This window comes from Colobus angolensis, unplaced genomic scaffold (assembly GCF_000951035.1).
Source record: "Colobus angolensis palliatus isolate OR3802 unplaced genomic scaffold, Cang.pa_1.0 Scaffold36, whole genome shotgun sequence".
NCBI lineage: Eukaryota > Metazoa > Chordata > Mammalia > Primates > Cercopithecidae > Colobus > Colobus angolensis.
The window spans coordinates 4968784-4994912 of NW_012116932.1; the positions used below are offsets into that span (position 1 = coordinate 4968784).

The 26129-nt window shown below is 39.7% G+C and overlaps 1 protein-coding gene across 3 annotated transcripts in view; it reads left to right on the plus strand.

The window, feature by feature from the left end:
- The window catches only part of SCN10A (sodium channel, voltage gated, type X alpha subunit), a 97973-nt gene that overhangs the window by 13932 nt on the left and 57912 nt on the right, over positions 1–26129 (plus strand). For all 3 annotated transcript variants that reach the window (XM_011953301.1, XM_011953302.1, XM_011953303.1), the window contains exons 4-10: positions 10067–10195; positions 17758–17849; positions 19937–20128; positions 20575–20641; positions 24174–24315; positions 24462–24659; positions 25423–25593. In XM_011953301.1, coding sequence (XP_011808691.1) covers positions 10067–10195; positions 17758–17849; positions 19937–20128; positions 20575–20641; positions 24174–24315; positions 24462–24659; positions 25423–25593 — 991 coding nt within the window. The remainder of the gene's footprint in view (positions 1–10066; positions 10196–17757; positions 17850–19936; positions 20129–20574; positions 20642–24173; positions 24316–24461; positions 24660–25422; positions 25594–26129) is intronic.

Below are 26129 nucleotides of genomic sequence, written 5' to 3' on the forward strand. Positions count from 1 at the left end.
CATTCAGGACATAGGCATGGGCAAGGACTTCATGTCTAAAACACCAAAAGCAACGGCAACAAAAGCCAAAATTGACAAATGGAATCTAATTAAACTAAAGAGCTTCTGCACAGCAAAAGAAACTACCATCAGAGTGAACGGACCCTTTCTATTGACCAATGCTGGCTTTGGGCCTTGCAGTTTTCTGTGCATCTCATCGATTTACTGAGCATACTTCTCAGATGTAATGGCTTTGCTGCGATTCAGAAAGCTGTAGTGGATCAGACCGGCAGCAGACCACCAAGCAGTGACTATGACTTTTTTTGGTGCAAGTTGGGTTTTGGGAAGTGCTTTGGAACTTCTTCTCAATCCAACCAGCAAGCTGGTCATTGCCAGTTGTCATATAAAATTCACTTTTCATCGCACATCACAATCTGATTAAGAAATAGTTCATTTTGTTGCATAGAATAAGAGAAGACAACACTTCAAAATGATTTTTTAAACATTTTTCCTTAGCTTATGAGGCACCCACTTATGGAGCTTTTTCACCTTTCCAATTTGCTTCAAATGACAAACGACCATAGAACGGTCACATTGTGTTCTTCGGCAACTTCTTGTGTAGTTGTAAGAGGATCAGCTTCAATGATTGCTCTCAGCTGGTCATTGTCAACTTCCAATGGCCAGCCACTACTCTCCTCATCTTCAAGGCTCTCTCCTTTGCAAAACTTCTTGAACCACCACTGCACTGTATCTTTGTTAGCAGTTCCTGGGCCAAATGCATTGCTGATGTTAAGTTGTCTCTGCTGCTTTACAACCCATTTTGAACTCAAATAAGAAAATTGCTAGAATTTGCTTTTTCTGTAACATAATTTCCATAGTCTAAAATAAATATAAAATAAACAGCAAGTAGTCATTAACAAAAAAACATAAAGTGAGAAATGAACATTAAAATGATGTATAACATAGCCACATTTATTTAAGAATGTATTCCAATATCAAACGGCAAATTTCAACAATGCAAAAACCACAATTACTTTTGTACCAACCTAATATTTTAAAAACTAAATACATCACATAAAATAATATAAACAAGCTAAGACTAAGCAAATCTGTCATGTCAATAAATATGAATGGATTTGACTCACCTATTTTTAAAAATGCCTATTACATTACAGAGCAATACCCAACTCTATGTTGAATAAAAAAGATACTCCTCATGGTAACACAGAAAGGCTAAAATTATAGAATTCGAAAGACATAAGCAAAGGCAAACAAAGAAAGCAGTATCCATGATCTTAATATTATAGAAAGTGGAATTTAGGTCAAAAAGCATGAAATAGGACAAAAATTGCACAGACATATTAATATTAAAGACATAATAGTAATCTATATCTTTGCAACAAATAAGATGGCAACAATATTTATAAATCAAAAATTATTAGAGTAGGAAGATAAATAAAAACATTATAGGAATAGAAATTTTCAATTAATTTTAGCCAATAACAGATCAAATGTATTAAAAAGTATGTAAAGTTATAGATGACCTAGTAATATAATTAATATATTGTATCTGATTAATATATAGCAAACTACCTTCCCTAACAATAGAAAATGCATATCCTTTTCAAAAAAACAAACAAATCAAACCAAATATTAAGCCATGACAAAAACCTCAATAAGCTCCAGAAAGTGGAAATAATATAGAAAACATTCTCTGACCACATTGCAAAAAAGTTAAAAAATAATAACCAAATTTAATAAAATGAGAGGACTTTCCACTTGATAACTTTTAAAAAATCTCTCTTAAAGAACTCTTGGACAAAAGACAAACTACAGACTAAAATTATATAATTTCTAGGGAAGAAAAGATAAAAAACAGTTTAATAAAAACCTAGAGAGTGCAGTTAAAGACATACATATTCAGGGAATAATTCACAGCACTAAAGCATAGAATATTTATATCAGTAAAAGCCGAAAAGAAATTAAAGACCTAACATAAAACTAGAAAAAGGATAACAAATGAAAGAAAGAAGTTAATAATTATAAAAAGCAATAAATTAGAAAATAGAAAAACAGTAGATCTAATAAATCCAAATGCTGTTTTAAAAATATGCACAAGACCTTTATACTAAAAAAAAAAAGCATTATTGAGAGAAATTTTAAAGTACCTAAATGAATTAAAGGATGTCTCATATGACTGGATTAGAAGATTCACAATTGTTAAAGTGTGAGTGCTGCCCAAATTAGTCTATAAATTCAATGACATCCCCAAAAAAATCCCAGCAGCAGCTGTTTTGTAGAAATTAGCTGAACAGATTTCATTTGCATGGATGAAGCAAAGTTTATTTAACTGTCTTACTATTGATAGACATTCATGTTTATCATAATTAACATAATCCTCATATTTTGCCACCATATATTAATTTTTTGGTGAATATTCTTACACATGTATCTTCGTACACATAATGTGAGTAAAATTAAGGGATGAATTTCTAGAAGTAGAATTGCTAGGTCAAAAGGGTGTACATTTTAATTTTTGAGATGTTGCCAAATTGTCTTCCAAAGTTGGATCCTTTCCATTCCCAATATCAAATCCATTCTTTAAGAGATTTTGTATTAACTGAATTATTGACATAATTCCCTTTATATGCACACTATGAAAAATATAACATATACAAATCTACCTATATGGTCACCAGCCTGGGGATTTGTGTGACAGGTATTGGATGATGTTCAGCATCCTTGGCCTCATGGAAATAATCAGACTAGATTTTCTTTTTGAAATGCAAATTGATAATAGCCATTAGCTGTTTCCTATGTTGCTGAGAGCCCAGAGGAAGAGAATAAATGTCCTTGGGATAGACTGGGGCTCTAAAGATCATGCTGGATATTTTTGAAAAAGCATTAAATTGTAGCCAGTAAGGAATCAGAAACCAATCTTATTGCCATGTTCTTAACACAAACTTTTTCCTTGTCTTCCCTCCCTTCTATTATTCCTTGCTGAAACATTAGCTTTGCATGATTACCTGCTGCTAATGGTAGCTCTATGCCTTTCTGTATGCCTGCATATCTGTCTGCTTGTGGAAAGATAAAGATATATATTCCATTTTCTAATCCCCTTTTTTGCTTAGGAAGAAACTAAAGGTTCTTCCTCAGATTGGGCACCAGAAAGTGAAGAGAGCAGAGGGTCAAAAATTGTTAAGAAGGGCAAGACCAGAACTTTCCTACTCTCCCCATGCCCTGGTTTAAGAGAGTCATTGAAGGGGCTCTTTGATGACCCTAGGACACTCATCACTAACCATATCAAAATTCTGGAAAACTTTGACAAATTATAGCAATTTGGTTGTAGGGAAGATAAATGTTTTCTCACCTGGAAAAGAACATGTGAAATGAAGCTGCATCTACTGCAGACAGGGAAGTGGGTGTTTAACACTGCATGCATAAAGTATTGATTTGTATCTTTTGAAATTTATGGAACTGTTATCATATTGTATGTGTGCTTTATCTGATGTTTTAAAATTATGTTTTTGAGATATGCCCAAATGGATACATGAAGACCTAATTCATTCATTTTTTATTGCCATATAGTATTCCATAAAGGTATTACTCTGTGTTTTCTCCTCAAAGTCAGTTTTCCTTTCTACATTTAGGTATTTTGATCTCTTAGAATTTATTTTTGTATGTGTGTGGTATGAGATAGGCTTCCAATACTTTTCCATATGGATTATTCCAACATTATTTTCAATACATCATTTCCCAAGTGGTTTCTACCACTGCTTCTGCCATGCACCAGATTCCCATGTCGACGGAATCTGTTTCTCCCAGTAATCTCATTGTCACATCGTGAGTCAACACCACATGGATTAAAACACTCTGTAGTAAGGCTTAACCTGGTTGATTCACATGCCCCTCCTTATTTGTCTTCTTGAAAATTATTTTGGTTCTTCTTGTTTCTTTACTTTTCCATATCAGTTTAAGGGTCATATTTTCCAGCTCTTTTCTTACAAGTCTGTGGAAACTTTGTTTGGTAATGCGCTAAATTTATTTATCACCACAGGAAGAATTACCACATTTACAATACGAAGGCTTCCCACACATCAGTATGGCAGATCTCTTAATTTATACAGGTTTTCTTTAATATTTTTCTACAACATTTTATGTCTTTTTCCTAGGTACATTGCAATTTTGGTTGCCCTGTTGAATATTTATTATTGCTAAACTATCTTAATATTATTAATTTCTATATATTGATTTTGCATCCAGCAACCCTGCTGAGCTCCTTAAAGTTCAATTTTTCTGTAGATTCCCTTGGACTTTCTATTTAAACAGTTATATTATCTGCAAATAATGACAAACTTGTTTCTTCCTTTATGATTCTTATACCATTTGTTTATTTTTCCTGTCTTACTGAATTGGCCAGGACCTTCAGCATGATTCTGATTCAAAGCTACGACAGTGAGCATATTTATTTTGCTCTGATTTTAAAGTGTGTGCTTCTAATGTTTCACTATTATGATGTTTCTGAGAGTCTCATAATTACTCTTTATATCAAATTTTTTCCATTTCTTGTTTGTTGAGATTTTCATCATTAATGGGTGTTGGCTTCTATCAGTATTTTTATATTTATTGAGGTTATCATATAGTCTTTCATCTGTTAATATAGTAAATCTGTAAACTAACAGATTTGCTAGTCTGTTTTTAATAGTTCCAGCTGATGATTTCGCTGGATTCAATTTGCCGTATTTCATTTTATCTATTTTGCTAAATGAGGCTGGCCTGTAATCTTTCATAAACTGTCCCTTTGGGATGTTCCAACTCCCTCCTGAATTGTCCCTGGGAACTCCAACTTACTCTTACTTTGTTTAGCAGAGCAATGCATCTCTCTCCATCTCCTACAATGTTTCTCAACAAGTGATCTAAGGATCTCTATGCACATATAATTTTAAAATCTAACATGTAAGATTAACTATGGTATTCATAGAATTTCTAACTTTTTATGTTTTCAAAAACAGTGCATGTGCTGCAAAAACTGATTTCATTCATAATGGTTAACATGGAGTTAATTACAGGCAGTTTATCTTGACTAATGTATTTTATTGTCACCTGACGGTTGTTTACACTAGTCAGACTTGCATTTGCCATTGTTACTGTCGCATTGCATAACACCACAATTCAACAAAAGGGAGTCATCACTTCGAAAGTGGTTTTCTGAAGCGTAACAATAATGATAAAAATAGAAATACAAATCCTACAATGTGAAATAAGGTCACAATATAAGTAATGAATGGCCTCCATTGTAAAAATATAAAGCATGAATATGTTTGTCATGAGACAAGTGGACAATGGATGTGGATAATCTCCCCAAAACAGACAAAAATATATAAGAAAATGGGAGTCATGACAATGAATAATGATAATTGAATTTTATTGGACCAATGATCCTTTTGTCCTAGCACCCAGTTTATTATCTGCTAACATTTTTGTCAAGTAATGATATAAAGTGATCAAAACTTCCATATTATTTTCCAATAAAGCTTATCAACCCCACTTTTAAACCAATTGACTGTCTCTACTACAAGTACAAAATAAGGCTTTCCAGTATAAAACTGTGAAAATTTTACGTTAAAGGTTGAGAAGACAACAAAACTATAGTCATCATTCATCCTCATATCAAAAACAAACACAATTGCACTCTTGCTGGTAAGATACGAAACCAGTTTCCAAATCAATTACAAATATTGCAGTTGGAAAAGAAACAAGAAAAACAATTGGTATAATTCCTTAATCAGAAATATTGCATTCCTTATAATGTGACTGGCACTTAAAGTCAATGACTGTTATGTATATGAGCAGACATTTTATTTTATAGTTGAACAAAACTATGAATAAATAAGTTGTCAGCATATGTTCACTATATATATGGGAAAGACTCAGTGACTTTTTGTTCTATTTATCATGAAGCTAATTTTAAAAGGAGAGCTTTCTGGCATAATTAAAAATTAGTTTGAAAATATGAAACAGACTTTAAAAGGTATGTTGGCTTATGCACTAATGTTTGTAGCAGCATTATTCACAATAGCCAAATATGTCCATCAACAGATGAATGGATAAAAAATGTAGTATATACTTAAACAATGGAATATCATTCAATTTTAAAAATGAATGAGATTCTGATACATGCCACAACATTGACGAAGCATTGTGCTAAGTAAAATAACTCAAACGCAAAAGAACAAACGTTGCATGATTCCACCTTTAGTAGGTACCTAGAACAGGCAAATTCATGGAGACAGAGAGTAGAGTAGAAGTTGCCAGACAGGAGGAATGGGGAGTTATTGTTTAATGGGTACATTTCTGTTTGGGATTATAAAAAAGTTTGGAAACAGATAGTGGTGACGGTTCCACAACACTGAATGTACTTAATGCCACTAAATTGTGTACTTAAAAATGGTGAAAGTGGTAAACGTTATGTTATGTATATTATGCATAGTTTACCAAAACTTTTTATTTAAAGAGGAAAGGTATTAAATTGCTGTTGAAGAAATCCAGCCGCAAAGTCAGCAAGGAAAAGTATCACTATCCAGATAGAAGATGCTGCTTCCAAATCCCAATGCTAGTGTACACCTTATTCACAGAATGCAGCTGGGGGTCTGTAATATGCCTCCAGATTCTGATTTGCTGTTGAGGTACACAGTGGAAATTGTGAATACAAACTGACTGTGGTCACTTAGTGTACATCTCTTTGACCTACTGGGTTGAAATGAAAAGTGAGTAAGAGAGGCTGCTCTCCCACACTGAATTGCTTTGGCTGGCAAATAGGAAAGGCTTATACAGAGTTTTTAAAAAAGGAATGAAATTTTTTTAATTACCATTTTTATGAATACAAGTTGGGTATCTCAGTGATCCATTCAGAATTTGAATATTATGAATCTTTGCTTTCAGAGCCTGAATATCGGGATTCATAACAATCAGACATCAGTGGTGCAAGTGCCTCAATGGCTGAAAGCTTGACTTTTTCCCAATACCCAATGATTTTCTTCATTCACCAGAAAAAGCAGTTAGGAAATAACACACTTGGCTTATTAAAAATTACATCCGAATGCTGTAACCGGACATTGAAAAATACCTTGCAGAGCCAAATGCCACCAAAGAGAGGATGCAAATCCATTAGCTGCTGTTGAGCTGGGGCACTTGCCTTCTGGTGAAACACTGAAAATAGTCTTTAGAGAGCACTCTCTCCATAATTTCTGGGTCTGTGTTTGATTTGACAAACCAGAAATATCCGTCAAAGCTTCGCAACAACCTATAATTCTGAGTTAAGATTTTCTAATTTAGAAAACATAAAGAGTGTGTGGGGGAAACCAACAAGATATGGAAGCTGACAGCTCAAGCAGCTATGCAGCCAGATATAGATTTATTCATGATTTCAAACATGATTTCTCCTCTCACAGATGTGAAAAAAAAATTATTCACTTTTTAATTTGACTTTTACTTTTATTTAAGACATATATGTTCGTGATTTAAAAGGTCACAGAGTTTTATAAAGATTCTGACCAAAAAAAGCAGCAATTTCATTTTTCTCGTCTCTTCTTTCCAGAGGCCATCACTTTTAGCTTTTTTTACCTGTATCTTCTGACACCTCCCTATCTCCAACAAGATACTCATACTATTAATGTTTAATTTTTCAATTTCTGATGTTATTTATTGGCTTCCTATTATGAGAACAAACTTAAGGCCACATACACAAACTCATTTCCTCTCACCCTCGTCTTTCTATTACAGTTATATTATAATCTTCACTTAGATCATCAGATAATATATCCATTGTCTGACTACATATATAATTACATTACATTGCTAAGTAAACACTGTTTACAGCTGTGTCATGCAGTGTACTTTGACTATATTTCCTTTTTGCACAATGTTTTTACTTTCCCTGGAGTTAATAAGGATTTGTTTCTTTGTTTGCTTAGTTTTCTATTTATCCCTAATTTGTTCCCAAACTCTTCTCCAGATGTTTAATTGTTGCTTCAATTTATTTGCACACATCAGGTGCATGTGTATCATTTTTTTCCTATGGAAATCACTGCTGGAGTACTTCATCTTCTGCCTCATTCTGACCTAGATGTTTTCTAGGCCTGATGCACAGCTGTTTTCTAGATATTTTTTCTTCTTCATCCTTTTTTTGGATTCCTTTTGCCTCTTCCCTGGATCGCATAGATGCTTCTTGTTTGGATGGAGAATATCCCCTAGTAACTTTTTTTTAAGACAAAGTCTCTCTATGTTGCCCAGGCTGTTGGCCTCAAACTCCTGGGTTCTAGTGATCCTCCTGCCTCAACCTCCCAAGTAGTTAGGACTACAGGTACACACCACTATGCCCAGCTTCTAGTAACTTTATTATAAGGGTAACTAAGAAGTAAATTTCCCAAGACTTCATATATTCTACCTTCTTCTTTGACAGTTTGGCTAGGGAAAGACTTCTGTATTAGAAGTTATTTTCCTCTTAATTTTGAAGGCCTTGCTCATTGTCTTCTAATTTCTTTCTAGCCCTCCTATTAGTCAAACAACATACCTCCTAGTCTGATTCTCTAATTTTCAAACTTTTTATTATTCTTATCCATTTTTGCTTTTTTGTTCCACTTTCTGTGAGATTTCCAAAACTTTATTTACAAGTCCTCCTATTCCATTTTTTCTTTGAAGGTACTTTTTACAGCCTTCTGTTCTTGTTCTATATGTGGAACCTCTTCTTACCTCTTAACTCTCTAAAAATATAGGTACCTTTTTTGTTTGTTTCTTTGTTTGTTTGTTTGGAGACGGAGTCTTGCTCTGTCATCCAGGCTGGAGCTCAGTGGCGTGGTACCTCCGCTCACTGCAAGCTCTGCCTCCCGGGTTCGCGCCATTCTCCCACCTCAGCCTCCCGAGTAGCTGGGACTACAGGGGCCTGCCACTCTGCCTGGCTAATTTTTTGTATTTTTAGTAGAGATGGGGTTTCACCGTGTTAGTCAGGATGGTCTCGATCTCCTGACCTTGTGATCCGCCAGCCTAGGCCTCCCAAAGTGCTGGGATTACAGGCGTGAGCCACTGTGCCTGGCCAATACAGTTTTATTTCTCTAACTTTTCCTCTGCCCTCTGTATTGTCTCTTTTTCTTTTCTTTCTTCTTTTTTTTTTCAGTTGTTTGGTTGCTTTGGTTTCTGGTGTTAGAAGCATCCTTCAAATTCCTGTTGTTCCCTGGCTGGCTGCTCAAGTTAAAAGTGTAGCATCTTCATGGGCTTTAAACCTGACTATCTTCCGGAAACTTAATGAGGGACAGAAGTGAATAGGGAGGGGAGTTGTTTGTCTTTCAGTATGTAAACTTTTCTTTATGTGCATTTTTCAGTATGCAACTCTTTCCCTCTTCTTCAACTCTTAAGAAAATGAGCATCTAATCCATTGCTGGAGCAGAAGCAGTTTCTCACTGAATGGATGCTATAAAGCAGCATCTAGAAAGCCCAACTGGTTCTTGTAAAAACTTTCAAACAGTTCTTTCAGCCCTACTTATCACCCTCCCCCAAACCTTGCTTTCAGAGATACTTAGCATCTCTACATTCCAAGCAGTTCTGGGACTCTGCGGTACAGCTTGGCTTGCTTCTGGGTATTCCCTGCTTCAGCCAGTTTTCAGCTTTCTTAGGTCTGCTCTGTCAGTTACCTCTCATCAGTCTGCCCTCCAGTCTCTAAAAACTGGGAGTTTTTAGATGAGCCTCCAGTTTCCTGCAGGGTAGAGAAGCCCTGGCAGACATAGAACAAGAGAATCCTTACTCTTCACCCGCTACTGCCCTCTGCCTAACCCCAGAACAGCAGAAGCTGCTGGCTGTCCCAGCCACACACATCCCTCCCCACTCCATCTATTTGTGTGGCCCTTCCTTTTTCCTCTGTCTGTGTCTTGTTTCCTTGCCTTACCTTCTTCCCCCTCATCACCTTGGTGATATTCTTTGCATGTTTTTTCTTGGAGCAATCACAGAAGCTCATCCCTCCCTCCTGGAAGCAGAAGGAACCCCCTGAGTACTCTCCATGGCACAGTTGATGCTCCTTTTCTACCTTCCTTCCCAGGTATGTCTTCACCGTCATTTACACCTTTGAAGCCTTGATAAAGATACTGGCAAGAGGATTTTGTCTAAATGAGTTCACGTACCTGAGAGATCCTTGGAACTGGTTGGATTTTAGCGTCATTACCCTGGCGTGAGTAACTCTCTGTGCAGATCTGCATGTGTGAGAGAAGAGGGAACAAAATGGTGGGTAGGAGACAGGGCTAACATGCAGGTGCCACTTGGACAGTGTGTGGATACTCACCCATGGACGTTTGCTCCAAGAACCACTGCAGGAATATACCATGAGAACTCAAAGAATTCACAGATACTTTTAAATAAGTGGCACACTGCTGCAAATTCTGCAAGACAGGTGAAAAACTGTGAGCTCCCAAAGTGTGAGGGGTGGAAACCTGCCTCCAAACACACATCCTGACTGGGGAATCTGAAAATCCAGATGACAGGAGAAGAATTTACCCTTATCTGGAACGTAAATAAATTTAGGGAGCCCATAAAATATAAAAGTAGAAGCAGCAGAGGAAAGTGCCTTGTAGGCACTCCCAGTCTCCAGCTTGAGACCAGGGAATCCATCCCTGACTATATCTCACAGGGGCCCTTGGGGAAGGCAGCCAGTGGAATCAGGGAGGGGGTCACAGGGTGAAAGAAACTTCAACTAAAATTAGCAATAATTTCAACTGGTCACACATTTTCTTGAGCAGAATCCAGGGGGCAAATGGGAACTGCAAGCAGACGGGGAGGGATGAGGTACAAAAGTCATGCTTTCTTTCTCAGTGGGGAAGCTCACAGCCTGGGGCAAGGTCTGAGTGGGGCACTGCAGGAGCAAGACCAGCCTCACCAACTACATGACCGCTAGGCGAGGCCTCTCGCTACCAGCTATCCCCCACTTCCCTGGAGAACTCTGTGGCACAGCAGAGGAAGCCAAAATTCCCTCTGGAGCACAACCCCATTGGCCTGAGAAACAACTCCCTTCCCCCACAGTGGCCACAGCAACCCCCACCCAAGAAGAGTTTGAGTCCAGACTCGCCTACCCCTGCCCCCACCTGATGATATTTTCCTACCTGCCCTGGTAGCAGAACACAAAACACAGAAACTCTTGGAAGCTTTATGGCCCTGCTCATCACCTGAGAAACTAAAACATTTACTCTGGCCAACTTAGGGTGAGCTCAGATCCCCCTTCTACTAATGCGCTAGTGCTCTATTGAAAGCATCACCTACCGACTGGAGGCCAACCAACTCAGGCCATTAATGCAACTCATGAAAGAATAACTTTGATCCCAGGAAGAAGAAAACAATAGCCAATTGGACTGCCTTCAATATCCTGGCTAACCAGACGTCCTGAGTCTGTCCATGTGACAACTTCACAGCTAACATAGCTAGCAGTCAAGAAAGCCAGCACACTAAACCTATCTACAATCAAGGACTCTCACAGACTCTACTTCATTCCTCTGCCACCTTCACCAGAACAGATGCTGATATCCATGACTGGGAGACTTCAAGATCAATCACATCACAGGACTCTTTGCAGACATTTCCCAGCACCACCCCAGAGCCTCGCAGCCCTGCTATGTGGCTAGGCCCAGAAGAGCAATAACAATCACTGCAGTCCAGCTCTCAGGAAGCCCCATCCCCAGGGGAATGGGGAGAGCACCACATCAAGAGATCACCCATGAAACAAAAGAATCTGAACACCATGTTGCCCTTCAGTTCCAGATCTTTTCACTGAAATAGTCTACTCAAATGAGAAGGAACCAGAAAAGCAATTCTGGTAATATGACAAAAGAGGGTTTAATAACACTCCTCAAAAGATCAAACTAGCTCCCCAACAATGGATCCAAACCAATAAGAAATATCTGAATTGCCAGATAAAGAATTCAGGGCTGGGCACAGTGGCTCACGCCTGTAATCTCAGCACTTTGGGAGGCTGAGGTGGGCAGATCACCTGAGGTCAGGAGTTTGAGACCAGCCTGGAGCCAACATGGAAAAACTCAGTCTCTACTAAAAAATACAAAATTAGCTGGGTATGGTGGTGCATGCCTGTAATCCCAGCTACTCAGGAGACTGAGGCAGGAGAATCACTTGAACCTGGGAAGCAGAGGTTGCCATGAGCCGAGATTGTGTCATTGTACTCCAGCCTGGGCAACAAGAGCGAAACTCCATCTTCATCTCAAAAAAAAAAAAAAAAAAAAAAGAATATTAAGTGATTCAAGGAGATACCAGATAAAAATAAAAACTAACTTAAAGAAATGTTTAAAACAACAGGATATGGATGGAAAATCCTCTAGAGAAATAGATATAAAGAATAAATAATCACAATTTCTGGAAATGGAAATTAGAGAAATATAAAATGCAGTGGAAAGTTTCAACAATAGACTAGAACAAGTAGAAGAAAGAACTTCAGAGCTCAAAGACAAAGCTTTTAAATTGACCCAAACTGAGACACAAAAAAAAAAGAAATAAAAAAAAGTGACAAAGCAGCCAAGAAATTTGGGATTATGTGAAACAACCAAACCTAACAATAATGGGTGTTTCCAAGGAAGAAGGAAATCTGAAAGTTTGGAAAACTTATTTGAGGGAATAATTGAGGAAAACTTCTTTGGCCTTGTTAGAAATATAGACATCCAAATACAAGAAACTCAAAGAATACCTCGGAAATGCATCTCAAAAAAGATCATCACCTAGGCAAATAAACATCAGGTTATCTAAAGTCAAGACAAAGAATCTTAAGAGCTGTGACACAAAAGCCTCAGATAACCTATAAAGGAAAACCCATTAGATTATCAGCAGATTTCTCAACAGAAACCTTGAAAGCCAGAAGAGATTAAGGGTCCCATTTTTAGCCTCCTGAAATAAAATAAGTGCCAGCCAAGAATATTGTATCCAGTTAAACTAAGCTTCATAAGTGAAGAAAAGATAAAGTTTTTTTTTCAGACAAACAAATGGTGAGGAAATTTGCCACTACCAAGCCAGCACTACAAGAAATGCTAAAAGGAATTCTAAATCTTGAAATAAAAACTTAAAATACACCAAAATAGAACCTCCTTAAAGCATAAATATCACAGGACCTATAAAACAATAACACAATAAAAAATAAATTAAGCCAACAACTAGCATAATGAATAGAACAGTACCTCACATTTCAATATTAATGTTGAATGTAAATGCCCTAAATGATCCACTTAAAAGACACAGAAGGGCAGAAAGGATGAAAATCCACTAACCAAATATCTGCTGTCTTCAAGAGACTCACCTAACACATAAGAAGCCACATAAACTTAAGGTAAAGAGAGGGGGAAAGATATTCCATGCATTTAGAAAGACAAATAGGGACATTATATAATGATAAAATAATTAGTCCAATGGAAAAAGATCATAATTCTAAATACATATGCACCTAACATTGAGCTCCCAAATTTATAAAACAATTACTATTAGACCTAAGAAATGAGATAGATAGCAGTACAATAATAGTGGCAGATCAATACTCCAGTGACAGCACTAAACAGATCATCAAGACAGAAAGTCAACAAAGAAACAATGAACTTAAACTATAACCTAGAACAAATGGACTTAACAGATATTTGCAGGGCATTCTACCCCACAACTGCAGAATATACATTCTATTCATCAGCACATGGAATATTCTCTAAGGTAGACCACATGACAGATGGCAAAACAAATTTCAATAAATTTAAGAAAGTAGAAATTATGTCAAGTATCCTCTCAGAGCACAGTCAAATAAACCTGGAAGTTAACTCCAAAAGAACCCAGAAAACTATACAAATACATGAAAACTAAACAATCTGCTCTTGAAAGATCTTTGGGTCAACAACGAAATCAAGATGGAAGTTTGAAAATTTTTCGAACTGAATGACAACAATCACACATCCTATCAAAACCTCTGGGATACAGCAAAAGCAGTGCTAAGAGGAAAGCTCATAGCATTAAATACCTACATCAAAAAGTATGAAAGAGGACAAATTGATAATCTAAGGTCATGCCTCAAGGAATTAGAGAAACAAGAACAAAACAGACACAAACCCAGCAGAAGAAAAGGAATAACAAAGATCAGGGCAGGACTAAATGAAATTCAAACAAAAAATAATAATTATACAAAATATAAGTGGAACAAAAAGCTGGTTCTTTAAAAAGATACACAAAATTGATTGACCATTAACAAGATTAACCAAGAAAGGAAGAGAGAAGATCCAAATAAGCTCAATTAGAAATGAAATGGGAGACATTACAAATGATACCACAGAAATACAAAAAAAAAAAAAAAATTCAAGGCTACTATGAACACCTTTATTTGCACAAACTAGAAAATCTAGAGGAGATGGATAAATTCCTGGAAATATACAACCCTCTTAGATTAAATCAGAAAGTAATAGAAACTCTAAACAGACCAATAACAAGTAGCAAGATTGAAACAGTAATTCAAAACTTGCCAAGAAAAAAAAGTCCAGGAGCAGACGGGATTCTCAGCTGAATTCTATCAGACATTCAAAGAAAAATTGGTACCAATTTTATTGAAACTATTCCAAAAGCTACAGAAAGAGGGAATCCTCCTAAATCACTCTATGAAGCCAGTATCACCCTGATACCAAAACCAAAAAAGGATATTTACAAAAGGACTACAGACAGTATCCCTGATGAACAAAGATGCAGAAATCCTCAACAAAATGCTAGCTAATTGAATCCAACACATATCAAAAAGATAATACACCATGATCAATGGGGATTTCATACCAGGGAGGTAGGGATGATTCAACCTACACAAGTCAATAAATGCTGTATGTCACATAAACCGAATTAAAACAAAAAATTACATGATCTTCTCAATAGATGCAGGAAAAGCATTTGACAAAATCCAGCATCCCATTATGATTAAAACCCTCAACAAAATTGGCATAGAAGGGACATACTTCAAGGTAATAAAAGCCACCTATGACAAACCCACAGCCGACATTATACCGAACAGGGAAAAGTTGAAAGCATTCCCCCTGAGGATGAGAACAAGACAAGGATGCCCACTTTCACCATTTCTATCCCCCATAGTACTGGAAGTCCTAGCCAGAGCAATCAGACAAGAGAAATAAATAAAGGGAATCCAAATCAGTAAAGGGGAAGTCAAACTGTTGCTGTTCAACAATGATACGATTGTATGCCTAGGAAACCCTAAAGACTCATCCAAAAAGCTCCTCGATCTAATAAATGAATTCAGTAAAGTTTTGGGATACAAAAACAATGTATACAAATCAGTAGCACTACTGTACACCACCAGCAACCAAGCTGAGAAACAAATCAAGAACTCAATCCCTTTTACAACAGCTGCAAAAAAAAAAAAAAAAAAAAAAAACTTAGGACTATACCTAACCAAAAAGGTGAAAGCTTTCTACAAGGAAAACTACAAAACACTGCTGAAATAAATCATAGATGACACAAACAAATGGAAACACATTCCATGCTCACAGATGGATAAAATCAATATTGTGAAAATGACCATACTGCAAAAGCAATCTACAGATTCAATGCAATTCCCATTGAAGTACCATCATCATTCTTCACAGAAATAGAAATAACAACCCTAAAATTCATATGGAACCAAAAAAGAATCCACATAGCCAAAGCAAGACTAAGCAAGAAGAACAAAATCTGGAGGTATCACATTAGCTGATTTCAAACTATACTACAAGGCTATAGCTACCAAAACAGCATGATACTGGTATAAAAATAGGCACATAGACCCATGGAATAGAATAGAGAACTCAGAAATAAAGCCAAATACTTAAGCCAACTGATCTTTGAAAAAGCAAAACAAAAACATAAAGTGGGGAAAGGACACCTTATTCAACAAATGGTGCTGGGATAATTAGCAAGGCACATGTAGAAGAAGGAGACTGAATCTTCATCTCTCACTTCATACAAAAATCAATTCAAGATGGATAAAAGACTTAAATCTAAGACCTGAAATTATAAAATTTCTAGAAGATAGCATTGGAAAAACTCTTCTAGACATTGGCTTAGGCAAACAGTTCATGACCAAGGTCCCAAAGCAAATCCAACAAAAACAAAAATAAATAAATGGGATCTAATTAAACTAAAAAGCTGTTGCACAGCAAGAGAAATAACCATCCAAGTAAATAGACAACCCATAGGATGGGAGAAAATCTTTGCAATCTATGCATCCAACAAAAAACGATTATCCAGAATCTACAAGAAACACAAATAAATCAGCAAGAAAAAAAAATCCCATCCAAAAGTGGGCAAAGGACAAGAATACACAATTCTCAAAAGAAGATATACAAATGGCCAACAAACAGGAAAAAAATGCTCAGCATCATTAATTATCAGGGAAATGCAAATTAAAACCACAATGAGACAACCTTACTCCTGCAAGAATGGCCATAATCAAAAAATGATAGATGTTGGCATGGATATAATGAAAAGGGAACACTTTTACACTGCTGGTGGGAATGTATACTAGTACAACCACTAAGGAAAACATTATGGAGATTCCTTAAAGAACTAAAAGTAGAACTACCATTTGATCCAGCAATCCCACTACTGGGTATCTACCCAGAGGAAAATAAGCCATTATATGAAAACATATGTATGTTTATAGCAGCATAGTTTGCAATTGCAAAAATATGGAACCAGCCTAAATGCCCATCAACCAACAAGTGGATAAAGAAAATGTGGTGTACACACACCATGGAATACTACTCAGTGGTAAAAAGGAATGAAAGAATGGCATTGGCAGCAAGCTGGATGGAGTTGGAAATCATTATTCTAAGTGAAGTAACTCAGGAATGGAAAGCCAAACATCGTATGTTCTTACTTACAAGAAGGAGCTAAGCTATGAGGATGCAAAGGCATAACAATGACATAATGGACTTTGGGGACTTGTGGGGAAGGGTGAGAGGAAGGTAAGGGATAAGTGACTACACATTGGGTACAGCATACACTGCTCGGGTGATGGGTGCACCAAAATCTCAGAAATCAGCATTAAAGAATTTTCTGTGCAACCAAATACCACCTGTTCCCCCAAAACTGTTGAAATACAGATAAAGAACGTATTCATGTAACCAAACACCACCTGTTCCCTCAAAACCATTGAAATAAAATAAAATAAAAAGCTTTGCATGTGTGCCCATGTGGGGCTTATGGGTGTATCCAGGCTCACACTCTGAAGATGGTTCTTCATCTCAGTTCAGCTTCCTCATTTGGAATTGTATGGCCTGGGGCTTTCTTGCCACAGAGTACCGCTTTGGGCATTGCTTTCCAAGATTAGTCCCGTGCCCATGAGAAGATGTCAAAGACCTCAAATCTGAGATGATAGTTAGCCTGTCACAGTGGATCAGACAAGGCTCAGCCTTGTACCCCCGTGAAATGGTGGTCTCCTCCTGAGAAATCAGTGTCTGAGGAGACTGGTTAGTCAAACCCCGTGTTTGAAGATCCATCCACATGCAGTGTTGCCTAGATCACAATGCATCTTCTCAAAGGGTCCACTCTGAAAAATGTTACAATAATGAAATCAGTGTCAGTGTCAGTCTATAGATGGCAGTGTCACTAGATTCTAAGTGTCTGTTCTGCATGCTTTCTAGGCTAGTGATACCCCAAGTTGTCCTTATTTATGCTGCATGCATCCCCAGGACCCTTGCTTGCAGAGATGCTGACTAACTTCTGGTCCTACAGATATGTTGGCACAGCAATAGATCTCCGTGGGATTTCAGGCCTGCGGACATTCAGAGTTCTTAGAGCATTAAAAACAGTTTCTGTGATCCCAGGTGAGCTGCTTGAACCAGCACATTTATTCACAGAGCATATGTTAGTTTTCACAGCCTAACTCCCTTCTTTAATTTTCACAAGAGCCCTGTAAGGTTCCAGGGCAAGGACTGTTGTCCCCATTTACAAGACAAAGGAACTGAGGCCTGGAATATAGGAAACATGATCCCAAGGCTTCATCACTAGTAAGAGACAGTGTGACCTGGAGAGCCTATTGTCCCAACTCCTAGGCCAGTGCTCTTCCCACATACCACATGGGGGCATGTCTTCACTTTCTATTCTGGTTGTGGGATTCAGGCAAGACCCCCCCCCAGTTGAATTTTTATTTATACCTTAAACTAAATGATTAAACTCGGAAATGGGGAGGAAGGGAGAAAGCAGTCACAGTATCTTCACTATTTCCGGAGGTTTAAAATCCTGTTTTTAGACACGCAGAGGAAAAAAGAGTTAGGCAATTCCTAATTACTGAGAATTCAGAAACAAAAGTAGTCCATCAAAGCTCATTGTATGGGACCTCTAAGATCTCCACTGTCACCAGTAGCCCAGCGACCACTCTTCATTCCCCATGAGGTTGATGGTGAGGATGGGGAGGCCAGAGACAAGGCAAACCTTCTGAAATGGGACTCAGCGCTTCCCCTTTGTGGCCTGATGGGTTCTCTCCTCTCACCCCGAGCATTCGTTCTCTCATCTGTAAACAGAAACACCCATTCTAGAGTGGAAGTCTTTTCTACCATTTCTTGTCTGGCTCTGCAGGGAAAGATTGGAAACTCTCTGCCAATTTCCACTGGACACACTTCTTCATGAAGAGAGCCCCGGTCCTGCCCCTTCATATCTCTCCCACTTACTCTCAGCTGGGAAGACCCTGAGTCTTATTTGCAAGACCTGGTCTGCCCATACTTCCTCTTCTGCCTCATGTCTCACCGATCCTCACCTCTCACCGTGCTCTGGAATCCACCTATGGTTCCGCAAATACTCCACACCGTTGCTCACGTCCTAACCTTCGACTGTGCTGCCCCTTCTTCCAGGATATCCTTCCTCCTCTCTTTACTCAACTCACACTCATTCCTCAGGGCTCTGCCAAGGTTTAACCTCCTCCCTGGTTTTTTCCACCTTTCTCACACTCCACCCACCCCATACCTACCCCTGGAACTTCAGTTAAGGGCTGCTCCCCTGTGTGCCCATCTGCTCAGTAATGCTATGGACTTTCCCCTCAATTTTCAGACAACAGCACTCGACATGCTGCTGCCTTAGGCATCACTCAGCTCCCAGCCCGGGGACTGACACATGTAGTGCTCAGTGGATTATTTGCTGACCAAAATGACTAACCAAAAATAATTCCTAAATTGCTTCCCTGGTTAGAGTTCTTTCTGCTACCTGTGAAGCTGCTCTCCCAGAGAAGTTGATTTTACTTACCAGAGCAACAAATCATCCCTCCTTAAACAAGCAGGTGTATCCTTCTTTGCTGCCAGCTGTGCTTGGCACAAGTTCTATTTATGCCCCAGTGACTGTCTCAGTGTTTCTTACAGTCTCTCCCTATTGCGAAACTCACCTCTCTGTTTCTCTGTGTCTCTCTTTTTCTTTCTCTTGGTCTATTTTTGTTTCACTCTATCTCTCTTGCGTGTCGCTCTCTCTCTCTCTCTCTCTCTCTCACACACACACACACACACACACAGTGAGGTTCATGTGTCCCAAGTCTCAAGCTGCCTCCCAGAACTGAGAGATGCATGCAGAAAGACAGATGTCAAATTACTGGGGTGAAGTTAGTAGCTTCATGCCTAGCACAGTGCCTGAAAAAGTAGGTACTCAGCATAAATTATTTAAATTGAGTTGCTAGTGTCAGGAATTTTATTAGATTCAAGATGATAAAAAATTTATTGCCTGGGTCTCAGTTTCATCGTCTTTATAATGAGAATAGCCCCTGCCTAACTGCCTGCCTCTCAGGTAAATGTAAGCTTCAGATGGGAAAGGTCTTGGAACTGCCCTGGAGTGTGTATATACTTCACTCCTGTATGTAGAGATGAGGGAGGATGGCTAAGATGAAGATGTGTGCTCTGTGTGTGCTACCTTATCCACTGTCATCTTCCCACAGGCCTGAAGGTCATTGTGGGGGCCTTGATTAACTCAGTGAAGAAACTGGCTGATGTGACCATCCTCACCATCTTCTGCCTAAGTGTTTTTGCCTTGGTGGGGCTGCAACTCTTCAAGGGCAACCTCAAGAATAAATGTGTCAAGAATGATATGGCTGTCAATGAGACAACCAACTACTCATCTCACAGAAAACGTGAGTGGAGTTTCTTCCATAGGGATCAAGGTCTGGTTGGAATCTTGGTATCACATAGGGACAGGGGATATGGAACCCCTGTGTGTGTGTGTATAGACGTATATTTTGATTCCCCTTTCCTGCCAAAATGCTTCTCTTGAGTTGTGTTTTACTTTTGGGTATTCTATTTCCTGTTGCTCAGCAACCCTCTTGCAAGGAAATGAGCCATAAATCTACAGACAAGTCATTCTACCTCTGCTGGGGGAGACAGAGAGCCGAAGTCACTGCTCAGCTCTTCTCTTTTCAGATGTGACTTTTCACCTTCTATGTGGCCCAGTATGCCCGCTGAGTACCTGTAGCCAAAGGAGCTTACTTTGGAAGACTTGGGAGTGTTGCATTCACCATGCAAGGCTTGGGTTGGAGGGTTCAGAACCATCTGTGAGGCTTTCTTTTCTTCCTTTCTTCAGCAGATATCTACATAAACAAGCGAGGCACTTCTGATCCCTTACTGTGTGGCAATGGATCTGACTCAGGGTGAGTTCCCAACTTATGACAAAGCAACAATTCCCGACAATTCTTTCTCTTTCTCCATCTTGTCCTTGGCATATTATGGGCACAGATGAGGTTGCAGGTCCTGGGAAAGATGTATAAAATAAATAAATCATGCTCTTTGCCAACCCAGAGCTCATGGGGAGGGAATTATGAATTAGTTTTTGCTGTGTAACAAATGACCTCAAAATTTTGTGAGTTAAAACAACAATTTATTTAATTTTTGATTCTGTGCATCAGCATTTTGAACTGGGATCAGATGGGCATTGGCTGACATTGACTAGGCTCATTCACGCATATGCAGACAGCAGATTAACTTGGAGATGGCTGGTCTAGGATGTCCTATCTCTGCTCATGTGGCCTCTCACCTCCAAGCAGGTTAGCCTGGGCCTGTTTCTCATGGCAGGGTTCCCAGAGAAACAGTGGAAGTTTGCAAAGCTTCTTCAGGCCTAGGCTTAGAACCAACACAATGTACCTTTTGTACATTCTATTGACCAAAGCAAGTCCCAGTACAGTCCAGATCCAAGAAGTAGAGAAACAGACTTCATCACTCAATGGAAGGAGCTGAAAAGTCACATTGGAAAGGATGTGGGTACACAGGGAGAAGAATTATAGCCATTTTAATAAACAATCTACCCCAGGAAGGAACCAATTCTTATTTGTGTCAAATTCTCTACACTTAATCATCACAGCTAACTCCATTCTATAGCCACATTACCCTCACAAATAGAGGAATAAACACATGTATCAGACTTTGCAATTTCAAATTCTTACAGAGGCCAGATTTATAATAACAAATGAGTTGGAGAGGGCCAGGAGGGAACCTAGGAGCTGAGAGTTCATGCCTCCTCTAAAGGGGACAGCCCCACTGCTCAGTCCAGCTTTTGGTTGCCATGTGGAAATGTGGGTTCACTGTTTCCAGCTCTTCCAACTTTTAAAATAAAAATAGGAAATTTAGATTTTTATATAAAATGTCCCAACTATAAACATTGGCTACCTATTCCAAAAAATGTCTACGTATTGTTGGGCCAAACAAAATATTTCTGCCGGCCAAATCCAACCTATAAGCTGCTAGTTTGCAATTTCTCATGCATAGACATAAAGATGCTACTCTGTGGAGAACAAGTTCTTTACTAGAGGCTTCACGGGCTGGGGAAACACAGTGAGATGGCGGTGTGAGGCAAGAGAGAAAGTCAGGAAGGTTTTTTGGAGGTGGTATTTGAGGTGAGCTTTCGAGGGCAGGTAGGATGTCTCCAGACTGGGTGAATGCAAGACAGTTTGAGTGAAGGCCGTTCCGGGTCGCAGAACAGAATGTGAGACAAAGCTAAGGGATGAGGACCCCTCAGCTCTGCCTGCTGCTTCGGCCACTGGAGGAAAGCATGAGCAGAAAAAGTTTAGGCAAAAGATCAAAAAGGCCATCTCACCCACCTCCATGGCTGAGAGCTTGGAAGAGCAGAGCTCACAACGCCCCCACTCCCTGAGAGGCTGATGGCTCCATATTGCCCAGGTGGACCTGTATGGAGCCTGCATGAGGCTCCACCTTCATCAGCTCACTGGGAAAACAATCTCAGTTAGAGCTGAGGACTGGAAACAAGCAGGAGCATTTGGTCAACATCAGGTTCCTTGGACTCTTCTTTCACAAATGCACTTCGCATTTGGTTCTTTGGCTCATGGGATGGTTGTTCTGACGTCAATTTTCATTTGCCTTTGACTTAAATGTAAACTACGAGCCCCTCAGCATCCTTCTTCTGTCTAGATAATGCCATTTCTCAAGGCAATGGCTCCAGAGCAGCTCAAGTCCTTTTTGTGGTAAAGTTGTGGAGTCCATCTACACATCTCCACAGCTCAGCTCCCCGAGAGGCCAGGCCCGCTACTGAGCAGGTCGCAGCCAGGCAGTTGGGGAGTGGACCAGGCTGGGATGTCAGAGAGAGGCCAGCTCAGGATAATGGACAGAGTGAGCCCTGGAGGGTCATGCCATGAAAACTAAACCTGGGTCCTCTGTGGGGCTGCAGAGAAGCCAGAGCCCTGAGGAAAGGCCCACATTGACCAATGGCACTGTGGGAGGAAGGTCAGGGGTCGCAAAGCAGAAAATGAATACCAGAAAATAGCTGATAATTTTCAGTGTTCTTCCACGTGTATTATATATTATTCCAGTTTATCTTTTCAGCAGCTTCCAAGGTTAAAAACAATAGGTTTTTTCCTTCACAGTTTATTTACAATATTTACTATGCAGAAGTGCAAGATACTGTGCAGTGATCTCATTTAATCCTAAGAGCAGTGAACTGTTGATATGTAGTGACTACAGTGGGCTTCTACAGAAGACATAGAAATAAGGCTGCCCTCAGAGTTAATTAAGAAACCTACAGGTAATGGGTTGCCTAGCGCCTTGGAAGAGCAAACCGAGAGCCTGCCTTTAAATGTGGGTCTACAAAGCTAGGGAACTTGCAATCTTCAGTCAAAGTGGAGATAGAATTGGAACTGATTAGAATGAAGTTGTCAGAGCTCTAATCCATGGTATGCGTTGTTCACATGGATGTCTGGGATAAGGAGAGCCCCAGAGGTTGGAGTTCATGGAGAAATCCTGGGAGTAAAAGAATTCCATGTATTCACAAGGAATGCAGGTAAATAAAAAAGGAAAATAAAGAAAAAATTTAAAAAAACATAATTCTGGACTTCAAACGAGGCATTCCTGTTTCATTGATCAGTCAATCTCCACTAGGATAGATGAGAGCCCTTTATGCTCCCTGAGCTGACAGATGCTTCTTGACATCAACTCATCCTACTATTATGAGAGAGAGGAAGGAGTTCAGCACTCCCACCCCAATACTCACCAGGCAGTCATTTTCAATTTGCCCTTCCTTCATAGGCCATCTTCAGGAGGAGACTAGGCTGACTCAAGTATTGGGCTACTTGACAGTTATATTTCTCCTTTTAATAAATATATTGACACCTGCATAGTTTTAGGCAACTGATTTCTTTCTGACCCCCAGCTTCCTTATCTGTAAAGAAAGAACATTGAGTGATTAAATTACAGTGTTTGTAAAGCACTTAAGGGGAGAGAGAGGAACACAGAAAGTGTTCAGTAAGTGGAAAGTGTTATTTCCACTGTTATATATAATTAATCAGTGAACTTGGCTAATGTGAGACCTCCCTTGATAGACAACTCTGCAGGTGATGCCAACAGGCTCAAGTTTTAAGTCTGCATCATTGCTACTGACTCTCCTTTCCCTGGTGTGAACTGGCAAAGAGCTCATGGTATCATGTCTGGGCAGTCGGCTGCCTTCCCCAGACCACTCCCCTGTGCATGAAATTCTGACGTGAAAGTATTAGCATCTCCATTTTATGGATAACAGAAACCAAGACCTAAACAGACCAAGTATCCAAGATCATCCTGCTAATAAGATGAAGACTAGGTCTTGAACTCTGATCTCTGACATAAAACTCTGTGGTGGTCTCACAGCCCTGGACTGCCTTGTGTGCAATAAGCAGGGGATGACCTTCTTTGTTCTTGCTGCAGCCACTGTCCTGATGGTTATATCTGCCTTAAAACTTCTGACAACCCGGATTTTAACTACACCAGCTTTGATTCCTTTGCTTGGGCTTTCCTCTCACTGTTCCGCCTCATGACACAGGATTCCTGGGAACGCCTCTACCAGCAGGTACTGAGCTGCATTCTCCCACACAGACTTGGTTGGAGGCTGGTGGGTCACCTGCATGGCTGTGCTTTTCCTGGAGGAGCCTGACTTAAATTCAGGGATCCATGTGCTATGGGTACAGGTTTATCTTCTTTCCTTTGAATCTGCAGACCCTGAGGGCTTCTGGGAAAATCTATATGATCTTTTTTGTGCTCGTAATCTTCCTGGGATCTTTCTACCTGGTCAACTTGATCTTGGCTGTAGTCACCATGGCATATGAGGAGCAGAACCAGGCAACCATTGATGAAATTGAAGCAAAGGAGAAGTTGTTCCAGGAGGCCCTCGAAAAGCTCCGGAAGGAGCAGGAGGTTTGTAAGGAGTGGAAGCTTTGTGAAGAAAGTTGCAGACTTCCATTCTTGGATAGAGCTCTGGACTAGCCACTTTAATTAGGGCTGCCATTTAGGGAGCTATAGGAAGAATCATCTTGCCTCAGGGACCATATTAGCTCAGGTTTTCTCAAAGAACCTATGTGAGGATTCTTGTGCAAGTGACCTATTGAGGGAATGCTCTCAGGAGAAAGTGAGTTAAAGAAAACAGAATGGGGCAGAGGGTGGAACTAAACAAGGAGTGTTCTCAGCTGGAGACCAGCTTCAGCTTGATCCCATGGGGAACTCTGGGGCATGACCTGTACCACAGTTAGCCCTACCTTGAGGCAAGGGGGCCAGCTGTTTGCACCCTCCCCATACCTATCCTAGAAGCAGGCAGCCAAAAGAGCTTTTTTTTTTTTTTTTTTTTTTTTTTTGCAGAATGCTGCAAGTATGAGTCAGTAACTGCTGCCATTCAAGCAGCTCAGGATAGGTGCACTGATCTGGTGAAAGGGATCTGGGTGGGGCACCAACAGAGTGCCCCATGAATGAGTGGGGGGTGACCCAGAGTGTCTGTTCCTGCCATGGCCTAATCCCACCACTACCCAGGTCCTAACCCTTGAGCTTCTCTGTTTCAGATATCTCATCCACCTGGCACCCCATGTCTGAGGGACACATTTATTCTAAGTCCCCCATGTCTGAGGGACACATTTATTCTAAGTCCAAGCAAATACTATTGGCTACACCTGTTGTTCTCTCTTCACAGGTGCTGGCAGCGCTGGGGATTGACACAACCTCTCTCCACTCCCACAACGGATCACCTTTAACCTCCAAAAATGCCAGTGAGAGAAGGCACAGAATAAAGTCAAGAGTGTCAGAGGGCTCCACAGAAGACAACAAATCACCCCGTTCTGATCCTTACAACCAGCGCAGGATGGTAAGAGGCTCAGGTTTGTGCTCTAAAGATTACCCACCATTGTAGCTGCCGTGGACAGTGGGTTGGAGTGGGAAGAGGTGTGTGACAGAGAAAGAGCTGGAGGCATAGAGCTTAGAAGGATCCAGACACCCCTCCAAAATGCTGTCTTAAACTAGGAAAGTGTAATTATAGATGGGGAAAAGGGGTGAATTATAAGGACACTTTGGGGGAGGGGGATCCACAAGATTGGGATTGTGGACTGTGGAAAAAGGAAAGGGGAGTCCAATTTGACTCCCAAGTTTCAGGATCAGGCAATGAAATGGATGGTAATTCCAAGATGAGAACACTGGAAGAAGAACCCAGGTTTGTAGGAAAGGTGGGAAGCCCATATTGAACATGCCGATCTTATGGTGTCTGTGAACATCAAAGGACAGCTTCCTTCTGACGCTCTGGTCTGCAGTTCTACAGCCCAAGGTTGCCTGTCTGTGGTGCTAAGATCCTTCACACACCTTTTTTTTTTTTTTTTTCCTGATGTGTCGAGGTGGTTTTTATTTTTT